At 36.4% G+C, this 12,434-nt stretch overlaps 2 protein-coding genes across 2 annotated transcripts; both read right to left on the bottom strand.

Annotated features, from left to right (window-relative positions):
* Positions 1-328: 328 nt before the first annotated feature.
* Positions 329-5,569, bottom strand: LOC118270418 (uncharacterized). Its single transcript, XM_035585999.2, has 10 exons — positions 5,338-5,569; positions 4,991-5,097; positions 4,637-4,788; positions 4,469-4,551; positions 4,030-4,247; positions 3,612-3,779; positions 3,315-3,506; positions 1,408-1,580; positions 700-777; positions 329-624 (listed from the first exon to the last, which is right to left on the bottom strand). The coding sequence occupies exons 1-10, from the start codon at positions 5,381-5,383 to the stop codon at positions 375-377; spliced, it is 1,467 nt and encodes a 488-aa protein (XP_035441892.1). The 5' UTR covers positions 5,384-5,569; the 3' UTR covers positions 329-374.
* Positions 5,570-6,234: 665 nt separating this feature from the next.
* On the bottom strand, positions 6,235-11,736 carry LOC118270435 (uncharacterized). Its single transcript, XM_035586021.2, has 10 exons — positions 11,496-11,736; positions 10,895-11,043; positions 10,210-10,361; positions 9,821-9,903; positions 9,382-9,599; positions 8,819-8,983; positions 8,314-8,466; positions 7,869-8,041; positions 7,405-7,482; positions 6,235-6,535 (listed from the first exon to the last, which is right to left on the bottom strand). The coding sequence occupies exons 1-10, from the start codon at positions 11,554-11,556 to the stop codon at positions 6,325-6,327; spliced, it is 1,443 nt and encodes a 480-aa protein (XP_035441914.1). The 5' UTR covers positions 11,557-11,736; the 3' UTR covers positions 6,235-6,324.
* Between the last annotated feature and the right edge of the window lie 698 nt (positions 11,737-12,434).

Genomic DNA, 12,434 nt, shown 5'->3' with positions numbered 1-12,434 from the left:
CTGTAGAAATAACAATGTTCTATACACTCATAATTCCTTAATCAAGAGAGGTGTTAAAATCCTTTCTCTAAAGAATGATATCACATATCACTCTCTAAAGAAAAATAACATTACATTGAATTCTGATTGTAGAGAATGAGAATTTCTATCATTAAATATTTAAATTAAGTACTGGCTGTAGTCTAGTCTAGTCTTATTTTTTTCATCTGATGAGAAGGCAGTTTATTATAGGTACTGATTGTAGAAAATCGAATTTGTCTGGTTAGGTTAATTAATTTCATCAAGTTCCTTCTAATCTATTCCAAGGTCAATAACTAGAACATTATGATTATGTCAAATTTACTTTATTAATTAATCATTAATATAGAATTAAATTATAGATTTGTTGTTTGATTCGTCGTTTCCATTTCTTCTGTGTTATTCAGCATGCGTAGAATGGGTTTCATGCTCTCTGCGAAAACCTTGTCCAATTTGGTTGATGATTCTGGTTGTTCATGAGCTCTTACAACTGGCATAAATGACGGTGTCGCTGCTGCATCCGTTGGTGCACTAGCTTTATCTTTCGCCTTTTTCGAAGATTTCAATTCTTTTAATTTTTCTGGAGATAACTCATTTTTCGCTGGCCTGTCAACGAATTGAATTTGTTAGTAGAATATAAAATCACAATTTGATAAAATGGCTTTGAGTATTAATAATTACCCGTCTGGATGATCCACCCATGAAAACACCTTTTCTTCGTGTGTAACGCCTGATCTGAACTGTCTCCGACATTTGGGCCTGTAAATATTGAAATAGAAAACTTTTAGGATCTACATATTTGAATCCGAAAAAACTCGGATCTAATATTTTAAAGGCATGGTTTACTGTATGAAAAGGCACTTGGGGCTACTTTTTATTCCAGTACAATATTCTACGGGAATCTTTATTTTTTGGGAGTATTCTTCTAGGTTTTTTTTTCAAGGTACTTGCAAATTTATTTGTAACCTTTATTATGATTGGCTTTCTTTACAAATCGTCGAATTTCTAATTAAGTGAGCTTTTCCACTAGAGATGTGCTATGCTACGTTGCTGTGAATGCGTTTGGCTTCCACCAATCATATTCATTGGTACATATAGCTTAGCACTGGTGGAAACGGACTAAGCTATGTTTTTATATTGAAAGATGCGTGCTATGGATGCGTGTTATAGATGTGTGCTATAGATGGGTTATGTTATGGTTGGGTATTATAGATAAATCGCATACTCAAGCTGTGCATCTTACTCGCACAGCTACATTGCTTAGTATCAGTGGTAACAGTTACATCTTCGTAGTATAGCTACATAGCACATCTCTGGTGGAAAAGCACTCAAACACAATTTTAAACGCAAATGCACTTACTAACGATTCTATTATTCTGTAATACTTACTCAACATCTTTGTAAATGGCACACGATATAAACTGCCTGTTCTTGAACAAACTGGTGTAAAGGAATGGTCCGTAACACTTGTTCGACCTTTCCTTGACAAGGCAGGCTGAGATGACGCCAATGACGATGGAATTCACTCCAGAACCATACACCAGCGGTCCTCCATGATCGTTCTAAAAACGTTTATTATTTGTATTTGGTTTTCCAACCAATTTGCCACATCTATACATAGTATAAAACAAAGTCGCCCATTTTGTCTGTAGTCCCTTCGTATGCATAAAACTTTAAAACTACGCAACGGATTTTGATGCGGTTTTCACTAATAGAAAGAGTATTTTCTCCGACAGGTTTTTATATATAATTGAAATACATTGAAACTATATTAGCTGAGTTATAGCGATTTATGTCCAAGAAGTCAGAAAAAAATCTAATTGAAGATTGCATTTGTGCGTGCGCCGCTTATACCGTTGGATACAAGTAAGAACAATGTATAGCAAAAACATTGGTCTTTATTAGTTCTACAAAAAAGTCCGCGATGACATATATCCAGCTTTTTTATTTAAGTCACAAAAACTACTTTTCTGTATTAAAAAAACATTTAATTCGTTGGGTGATGTTTAACTGCTGATATAACCAATAATACATATATCCTTATCATAATAAGTAAGTTCATCATCACGAGCATTTAATTTAGATTATTTTTGCAGTTTACAGTGTGTTATTTAGACATATAGTTTAGGAGATATCACGATATTAGTATTGCGGCACGGTACGGGCCGGCCGCGGCGGCGGGGGCAGCGTCCCTATAAATAATATTAAAAAGTAGGTACTACGACTTTGATCTATACATATAAGACAAAATCTGTACATTACTTAAATATTTTTTCCAAAAACTGATAGGGCGATCAAAGAAGAGTCACAGAAACCAAAAAACATTTTAATATTTTAAACGCGGTTAAGGGAAAGAGAAGTTATTGTGAATTGAAAATTAGTATCCAATATGTGTTGGTGCGTTGACTGTATTTGTCGAAGTAGCGGGATACACGCAAACGAAGTTGCGCGGGTCAGCTAGTATTATTATAAAAATTAGCTCTGTGTTATTTCAAACAAAATTGCCAGAAATAGTTGTATCATTAATTTCAAAAATTTAAGTCAAGCATGTTGTGCGTAAGTGGAACACAAACGATACCGTGCTCCAGCCCGTCCATATGCCTCACCAAATGATCCAAATCATCAAAAAGCGCAAGATATCTCGGTCACATAATGAAACATGACAGATACATGCTGCTTCATGTTATAATGATGGGAAAGTTGGAAAGGAAGTGAAGCGGTAGGCGAAGAAAAAAGTCGTGGCTACGCGATATCCGGGAATGGACCGGTATCAACACTGTCGAACAACTTTTCCGCCTAGCCAATAACAAGGACCCAATAACAGACTGCCTCGTTGGTCGAGTGGTCGCAAGTGCGACTGCCGAACAAGGGTTCTCGGGTTCGATTCCCGGGTCGGGCAAAGTATTACTGGGCTTTTTTCGGATTTTCGAAAATTTCTCGGTAGTAGCACGGAGTCTGGAATTGTGTCCAGGATATGGCAATAGGCTCACCCCCTATTACATGGGACTTATAACACAAATGGTGAAAAGTGGGTGTACATTGTATAGCGGCATTACGTGCCGTAATGTACACCTCTGCCTACCCCTTCGGGGATAAAAAGGCGTGACGTTGTGTGGCAATAACAAGGACCAATTGAAGAAATTTACGGCCAACCATAAGAAATGAAGTGGCACCATAAGAATAAGAAGAAAGTACACAAGAGTTGTTTTTTATCTATTAAAATTTTTAACTGGACTTAATTTTTTTTATCCAAAAGTTCTTTTATCGTTACAATTTACAGTTGCAATTGAACTGACCTCACAAAAACCTCCATCGGCTAAGGGTCCACTTCTTCTGCTACTATTATTATTTTCAATGATATTAACAATTGATTCATTGTGATATGCAGAATGCATCACAAGATTAGTTGGAACCCTTACTGAATTTACACGTCTGTTAGTTTCCTCTTCATCCGAATAATTGATATCTTGACAATCTACATATTTCTCCTGCAAAATAAAAATTTTACTAAGGTAATAGACAATGTATTTGAAAAATTATCTCTATTCGTAGCAGTTTAAGATTGGATTTATAACAAAGACAGATATAATTACATTACAGATTTCAGACATGGTCTGTCCAATGTCTTTGCTGCAAATCATGTAGTTGTCGATAATGTTATGGTATCGCGAACCCCAGCGCCGTTTGCATCTGTTTTTGGGGATTATTTCCACTTGTGCTTCTAGCAAGTTCTGTTGGTTATCTTTCCTTCTATTTACCCACTGCAAAATATAATAATAGGCATTAATGGTTAATTTAAATCTTTATTCTGTAACTTATTTCCATGTCTTGTGCTTAATAATCTATGATAGTAATACCTACATCGTTCTATTTATTCACTGCGCTTGCGAATCTCATGCTAGTCTACCAAATAATATTTATCACAATCTAGATTAATAATGGTTTGATTTTGAAATCAATATCTACTACAATATAGTTCATTGTTCATTGTTTTTAAGCTATGCTACTCACATCATTATACCTTACTGTCGTACCCCATCCAGCTACAGAGACGATTGTTCCAGGATTTTCCAAAGTTTGACTTTGATTGTTATAACAAATGGGTTTAGGTGTAAAATCGCAACCTCTAATTCTTCTAGTGAAGTCGAAACCATCTTCTATCTTCACTACTGCTATATCGTTGTTCATCCATCTGATGTTGTCATTCTCGTGTCCGTCGAATACATAGTCTGAAATGTTTGGAAAAGATACAGTATTGCCATTATACTTTTTGCTTAGAGTCGTCATATCTTGAGTTGACTTCCGAGATACCTTTATGCACAATTTTGCAAATTTTGATCCTTGTTTGGCATTGAATCTTACCAAGTAGTTGTAGTAGACAGCACCTAAGTCTATAAAAAAACAAATTAAGCATTCATGAGGAATCTGCTGATTGGTACCATCAACTTACTTTTGGGTATACATTTCCAAATGGCTTTCTTTGCTCCATTTTTAATACATTGATTGTTGTATCTGTCATCCTCATCGTCATATCTGTAATATAAGATTTTCTTAGATATAGCTCATTTATTGTATTAGCTTCATTTTGCTAGTTTGTCTAAAACCTTGACCAACTTACTTGTACGTTCCCGAGACTATATAGAAATGTTCAGCGTCCTCAATGCACGCTGCGGATGTTAAAATATATTCTTCATGTATGATGACACCACCGCACAACCATGTTTTGTAATTTGGTTGTTTTACATTGCTTCGAGGAAGTTTAAGGTACACCTGAGGTAAAGAATAATCCAAATTATTGTTAGTAGTATTTTAAAAGCGGATTATACACCAAGGCAGTCAAGATTTGACCATCGATCAGCAACAACAAATACATTTTCGTCATTACTAGTAATTTTTTTAGCTTATTGAACATCATTTTAACATTTATGTTCCTAAACAGTTCCGAAAGAATAGGTTCAGTGTATTTTCTTACCATGTACGGTCTGTTATCTGTAACTTCTAGTCCATTAATAATTCTTCGGGTATCATTTATTATACTTTGTATTTCTGCTTTGTGTGTTGTTTCTTGACTTTTGACATCTGAAATAGTCAATTGGATTACATTTAGCAATGTCGTGTGATCTTCACCATGTGACAAATCAAGTACCTCTAATCTTAATTATAATAATACTAATTGTTCGTCAGAAGCTGATCTTAAATATAAACATGCTTTCAAGTTACCTCATAAATATTAATTAGGTTTGTCGTCATACTTAATGACTCGAGCAAAACATAGTCAGCATATTTTTCAAAACGGAAAGCAACAGAACAATACATTACCTAGAACATTTAGAATCGTCAGGAATATACTTATCATAAACTTCATTGTGGAAAGACCCAATCAAAACGATCGGCTACATTGAAATTAAAAGATTTCTATAAAAAAGCTAATTTCACGCAACACAGAAAGAATTTTAATTCAAAATATGGTTATAGAAGTGATATCCGATGAGCTAGCCGATGTTTGGTTCTGAGAGTGAAGTTACAGGAGCTATGACAAAAAGGAAAAGAAATAATAAATCAGATATTTGGATTTTATTACATAGATACTGAAAGAAAAGACATTACAGTCGCATGCTTAAAATAAATTGGAATGAGCTCCATGTATTAGAAATTGTAGAAATGGCTAATTTAATTTAAAAGTGCTTTCTGCTCTCTCAAATTTATTATTTCAACTAATTAATATCGCAGTTTTTCCGAGTTTCTATGCATTTTTTTTATTAACTCGATCAGACTCTGGCTGAACGGAATTTTACTATTTATGAGACCTACAATACTCGATTTTTTTTTGGGGGGAATATTATCCAATATCTTCTCACGCCTTGGGCGAGGTAAACTCAGACTCTTACTGACTAAAAACTACCTGTTCCTACTCCTCTTTTTCAAGCCGGAGCCCCAGTAACCCACTAGGCAGTCTGCAGCTCCGGCAATTCATTCGGTAGCGTGATTGGAGACACATTTTTGATTTGAGTCATTTGCCAAAATGTGTTATTCTGGGACCCTAGGCATGCTTTCTATACTTACACATTAAGGTAGTATTGCAAATATCAAATCTGCCCCAGCAGATTTCGACACTAAGCAATGCGGTGTGTTTTCTCTTAACTTTTATAAAGCAAAATTCTAGTGTTAGTGACCATGTCAGTTTAAAAACTTATAAAGCAAAAGTCTTGTAGAAAATAAATTAAAAATAATAGTTTTATTCTAATGTATAATGAGTTTACATAAAATTCGTTGTTTTGTCTACTTAGTTACGTTTATTCTTGAACATTAATGAGTTGTGCTATTTGTTTCGTTTGCTTGCTTGTGTTCAATTTTTCCATCAAGTCTTGTACCATTGTCTCCATTGTGTTCTTGTGCTTCACCTATCGTAGCATTTGATTGAGTCGATGTTGTTATATTAGTGGCTACGTTGACATCGTTAAATTGTCGTCTCTTTCTCTCTTCTTCTTTAGCTTTTCTTATTTCATTTTTCGCTGGCCTATTAAAAAAACATTTTGATTTTAATATATGTAGATTTACGGCAGTCGTCTTAAGGTAAGCGTCCACAGGCCCGCATCGTACGCATCGCACGCATCGTACGCATTTCGTATGAGGTCATCAGTACGCATCGCATTTAGGCATTGTCGATGAAGCGGGCCTGTGGACGTGTACCTTTAATCTAAAGCTTAATCATATTATGAAAATGAAAAAACCCTAAAACAAGAAAGTCATCGTAAAATTAAAGCAGTCGGGACCCATTCTAAATATGAAGACTTAGTGAGGGCACATACGGCTTGCTTTCTAGAATGGGTCCCGACTGCTTTAATTTTACGATGACTTTCTTGTTTTAGGGCTTTTTCATTTTCATATTATGAAGAAACGCAGTCGGGTTTTTTAGTTTTTTAAATTACCTTATTTTATTTTCTTTTAGTTTTATAATTTTGATAATTATAGGTATCTAGTGTCACTCTAACAGTAAATACGAATTAAACAAACCCCTACCAAGCTGCAATTCATCGAGTCGTTCAGTCTAGAGAGTGAGCAATATTCGAATTTGGCGCCAAAAATCCGCCATTTTGTTTTTTTATTATTTTGATCTATCCAGTGTCACTCTCACAGTAAATACGAATCCAACGACACCTCTCAAGCCAAAATCCATCAAGCCGTTTAGGCTGCAGAGCGTGCCAAACAATTATACATACTTCTGGCGCAGTCGGGTAAAAATATGATGACTATTACAACCGAGAATGAGATAACGCCCTGAATCAAGACATTCAGAAAAGTACCGTAATCAAATTTTCTATTTTAACATTATTTTGGTAGGCAAAGGAGACTAACACACAAAATATGTAATGTTTGAATAATTACCCATCAGGATGATCATCCCAACTCAAATGGGTTTCTACATGCGATCCTCCTGATCGGAATAATTTTTCACACGAGGACCTGAAAAAACATCAGGGATTAGCCTATTGCACTTCAAGATAGAGATGGGAGAAGGTTCACGGAAAATGTGTAATGATTAATCAAGAATAAATTAATTAATTATTATGTTATTGGCTTACTTACGTAACTTTTTGACGAGAAACTCGACTAGTTTCAAGCGATTCTAGACGCTCATATTCATGAGCAGCATTCCGCGACACACGACGCGGTGATTGTCGCGCTGCCACTGGTGACTCGAGTTTCGCGCTTATTGCGCCCTCTACCTGGAATCTGAGCCTCTAGCATGGCTTGAAACTAGTCGAGTTCCTCGTCAAACAGTTACGTTAGTAAGCCGATAATACAATATTAGATCTTGTTTTCCTTCGACTATTTGAAAGAAGACTTACTGTGCCTCTTTAAATAAAGCGCAATTGATAAGGACCCTATTCTTGTAGACACTGGTATACAGGAAGGGACCATAGCACTTGTTTGTGTTTTCTTTGACCAGACATGCAGATATGATGCCTATGACTAATGCATTGCTACCGTCACCAGCTACTAAAGGCCCTCCATGATCATTCTGGAAAGAAACAAACAATAAAATTAGTCTAAAATAGTGCTATATGAAGCAATGTTAGAAAAACAATCCGAATACAATGGTGAGCCGTATTTTGTATTTCATTAAAATTGACTTTATTAAAACTATATTAATATCTGAACAAATTAACGCCTTATTCTATTTGCATAAGTGTTTTTCTTCCATTAACGACGCGGGTTGCGTCAATTCCTATGGAAAGTACATTTTCAGGATGTGTTCTGTTTCATGAGTTGAACTATCCCAGTACAATTTACCTCACAAAACCCTCCACTACCAATAAGCTGTCTTCGTGCAGAATCATTGTGGTACGCCGAATGTAGCACCAATTGATTCGGATCGAGCACCCGTCTTTTGCTAGTCTCTTCTGAATCTGAATACTGCACATCTGTACAATCCACATATTTCTCCTGCAAACAACATTATTCCAAAAATGTTAACCCTAGATAGATCTTAATCCCCTAGATCCTAATATTTTTTCTTTTGAGTATCTTAATTTATACTTGTCAAAGAGTCCGGGAGTTGCATCATGGTATAGTTAGATAGGCCATAGACAAAGGCAGGAGGGATATTAGACGTTAGGCAGCCTTATGGTTTGCGTAAACCTCAAACAACTATCAGATCACCACAGATGGGGCCCATTAAGGCTGATGCCTGATCCGGAGCTGCGGACAATCTACCGGGTTTAACGGGGCTCTGGATGGACTGTGAAACAAGTCTCAAATGACACACATAAATGTCAATAGATGTTAGTGTACTAACCGCGCATACTTCAGACAGATCAGGAATAATATCTTTAGAGCAGATCATGTAATTGTCTATAATGTTATGGTACCGCTTCCCCCATCGCCTTTTACACTGGTTTTTAGAGATAATCGTTACTGGTGCTTCTAGAAGATCTTGCTTTCCACTCTCAGAACCCTGATCCTGTAAAAAGAAGGTTATAAGGATTCATGTTTACTTTGTTACCACACTTATTGTGTTTTGTTTGTTTAAATGTTTGGCTGTCAATCACGCTGATATGACTGAGCGGATTTCGATGAAATATGGCATACAGACAGGGTATGAGTAGACTTGATAGGATAGGTACTTTTTATACCACGGGAACGCGGACGATGCCGCTGGCAGAAGCTAGTATAGATGGTATAGTATAGATATAGAAATAACTGTAAATGTTACACCAAAAAAAGTTTTATGTTACAATTTTTCCAATTTCTATTTTCGCCAACAATTATCGAATCAAAAAGTACAGTGCTCTTTCGTTCAAAACCATTAAATGGTTTGACTTAAACTATTATACGAAATAAAGTATCTTCCGTACTTACATCACTGTATCTAGATGTACTACCCCAGCCAGCAATACTAGCCTTATTGCCTGCTTCTTCTAATTTGGCACTTTGGTTGTTATAACCAACGGGCTGAGGTATATAATCGCATCCTCTTACTCGGCGAGTAAAGTCGAATTCATCTTCCACTCTCACAATTGCAATGTCATTGTTCATCCACCTTATATTGTCATTTTCATGACCATCGAATACATAATCTGGGATATGAAATGGTTTCGTCAATGGCATCTTAATCTTAATTTATAGGTATATACAACGTTATCTAAACACAGATCAAGATTGACTTGATATACTAAAAAGATTTTGGCTATTTTCTGACAATAGTGTGTTGAGAATTATACACAATATACGTACAAATAAAAATTGCCTTGTGCTTCTTAAAAATATTCAGGGATTGCTATAATAAAAAGGTACTTACTTCTAGGAATACACTTCCAAATAGCTTTCTTGGCTCCATTTTTTATGCAAAGGTTAGAATACCGATCATCGGCTGCATCATGCCTAAGGAGGGAGACATCAAAATATTCAATAGATAAAGAGAAATATACTGAATTTAAAAAAGAAGTACTGGGTTGTTTTCGGTGTTTCGAAAATTTCTCGTAAAGTAGCACGGAGTCTGAAATTGTGCCCAGTATATGGCAATAGGTTCACCCTCTATTACATGAGACTTCTAACACAAACGGTGAAGAGTGGGTGTACATTGTATAACGGCATTACGCGCCGTAATGTGCACCTCTGCGTACCCCTTAGGGTAAAAGCCATGACGTTGCAAAAAAAAGATAAGGGGTAATAAAACTGGATTTATACTTGTATGTGCCGGACACAATGTAGAAATGTTTGGCGTCCTCGATGCAGGCGGCAGAGGTGAGGACATACTCTTCGTGTATGATGACCCCACCACAGAGCCACCGTCGATAGTCTTTGTACTTCGGATTGTTTGTGGGCAACTTTAAGTATACCTGGAGGAAGCATACTCAAAAATCGTGAAAAAAACTTTTCTGACTTGCGTCTGAGAGTGACCACCAAAGATGTGCTATACTACGTTACTGTGAATGCATTTGGCTTCAACCAATCTTGTTTATTGGCACACATAGCTTAGCATTGATGGAAACGGACTCAGCTAAGCTATGTTTTTTATATGGAAAGATGTGTGCTATAGATGGCTTCCCTACTATCGATACATCGCATACTCGAGCACACCGCACCGCTACATATCTTAGTATTAGTGGAAACGTTTACATAGTTTCCCAGCTTAGCTATTACATATTCGCAGCACAGCGACATAGCACATCTCTGGTGGAAAAGCATTCAGAGACTTAAAATGCATCCAGATATTGAAAATGTAATCTTGTTAGCGTTGTAATTAAATGACATTACTATGAAGGCTAGACTAGACCTATCAGAAAATGCATTGTATTTGATAATGTAAATAAGGCACTTTCTAAGCTTTAGTCTGTTTATGAACATAACAACATTGAACTCTGTTCCTTACCATATAAGGTCTATTGTTCATTGCTTCAGTTCCAGCAACAATTCTCCTTGAATTGTTAAGAATACCTTTGATTTCTGATACATTAGTTTCCTTCAATATATTTGATACATGTAAAGGTATTGTTGTGGCTACTTTTATTGATGATGCGCCTGAAACAGGATTTGATTTTGGATCTTAATAAATTGCGTTAATTACTATTTTTGTTTATCTTCATATTGTTTGTTAAGTCCTTTGGTATTAGTAGTGACCATTGATTAGTAGGAAGACACTTTTACTAGGGTAAAGGTGCAAGATGGATGCGTGCCATCAGACCACCATAGATGGGTCCCAGTAGGGCTGATGCCTGGACCGGAGCTGCGGACTACCCAGCTCAGGGTTTACCGGGGCTCCGGTTTGAAAAGCAGGAGTAGGAACGGGGTGATTTTTAGTCAGTAAAAGTCTGACACTCTCTCTCGCCTCGCCCAGCCGCTCTCAGTGAGAAAAGTCATTAGATGTTTTTTCCCAAAAAAAGGCAGCCACTGGATATAGGACGCATCCAACCGGCTTATCTGGAGGTTATTTAGATATCTGAAGTGTTACACATAATTATGACTCCACTTACCTAAAGCGTAACAAATTGTGCTTATGATATAAAACGCATTTCTAGAATGAAAAGTGGCCATTTTGATTAATTTTCTTAAAAAGTGTTTAGGTAACCATATATATGGTGGTACGTATTAAATTTCTTGTTGCAACAATTTCACGGTGTTCTGTTTCGTTGATTGCTTGCATTTTTAATTTGGAGGTTCCTGCTTTTCATATTCAAATGTCTGATTGGAAAACTCTACAGACATTGATCTTTTAAGAAATCTGTTTTGGACTCTAATATTTATTGCTATTTATTGTTATAGTAATTGTGATATATGATTTCATGCATGCTTGGATATAATTAAATTGGGTTACGCTTTTAATTAAGGAATTTTAAGGTGTTTAATGTCAGAATACTCAAACGCTACTCAATTTTAAGATGCTCTCAAAACTAGTTCTATCCCTAGCAATTCTTTATAAAATGACAGAGATAGCACGATATTTAAGTTCAACTTGAAATTGAGTAGCATTTCAGTATTCGGGTGTAAGGCCGGCAATACACTACACGCGACACCTCTGGTATTGGAGTGGAATGGTCTATGGGTGGGGTTTATCGCTTACCAGCAGATGATCCATTTCATTGTTTAGCCTTAGAGGCGGCGCTCATGATCATACTCGCATTTGTTCACGCCTTTGACCATATCAAAGCAAGATAGGCGTAGCACGTGTGTGTCCGCCGAATCGTTCATGTGCTGTACAACTGTCTTGTACAGCAATGTCTTTTCCATTCACAACTTCAAAACAAAGCAAGATAGATGCGAATCAATGTCAAAGCGACTTTGGCGCAGTGTCCTGAACGAGTCGCTTTAGAGTAGGCAGAATAGGCGCCGATAGACTGTGTAGTCTGGTAGTGTATGTCTATATTTAGGTATCAGTATATTTTTTGTAAGTGAAAGCGACATTATATCTGTTT

This window comes from Spodoptera frugiperda, chromosome 13 (genome assembly GCF_023101765.2).
Source record: "Spodoptera frugiperda isolate SF20-4 chromosome 13, AGI-APGP_CSIRO_Sfru_2.0, whole genome shotgun sequence".
Taxonomy (NCBI): Eukaryota; Metazoa; Arthropoda; class Insecta; order Lepidoptera; family Noctuidae; genus Spodoptera; species Spodoptera frugiperda.
This window is presented reverse-complemented; position numbering and strand designations above follow the sequence as displayed.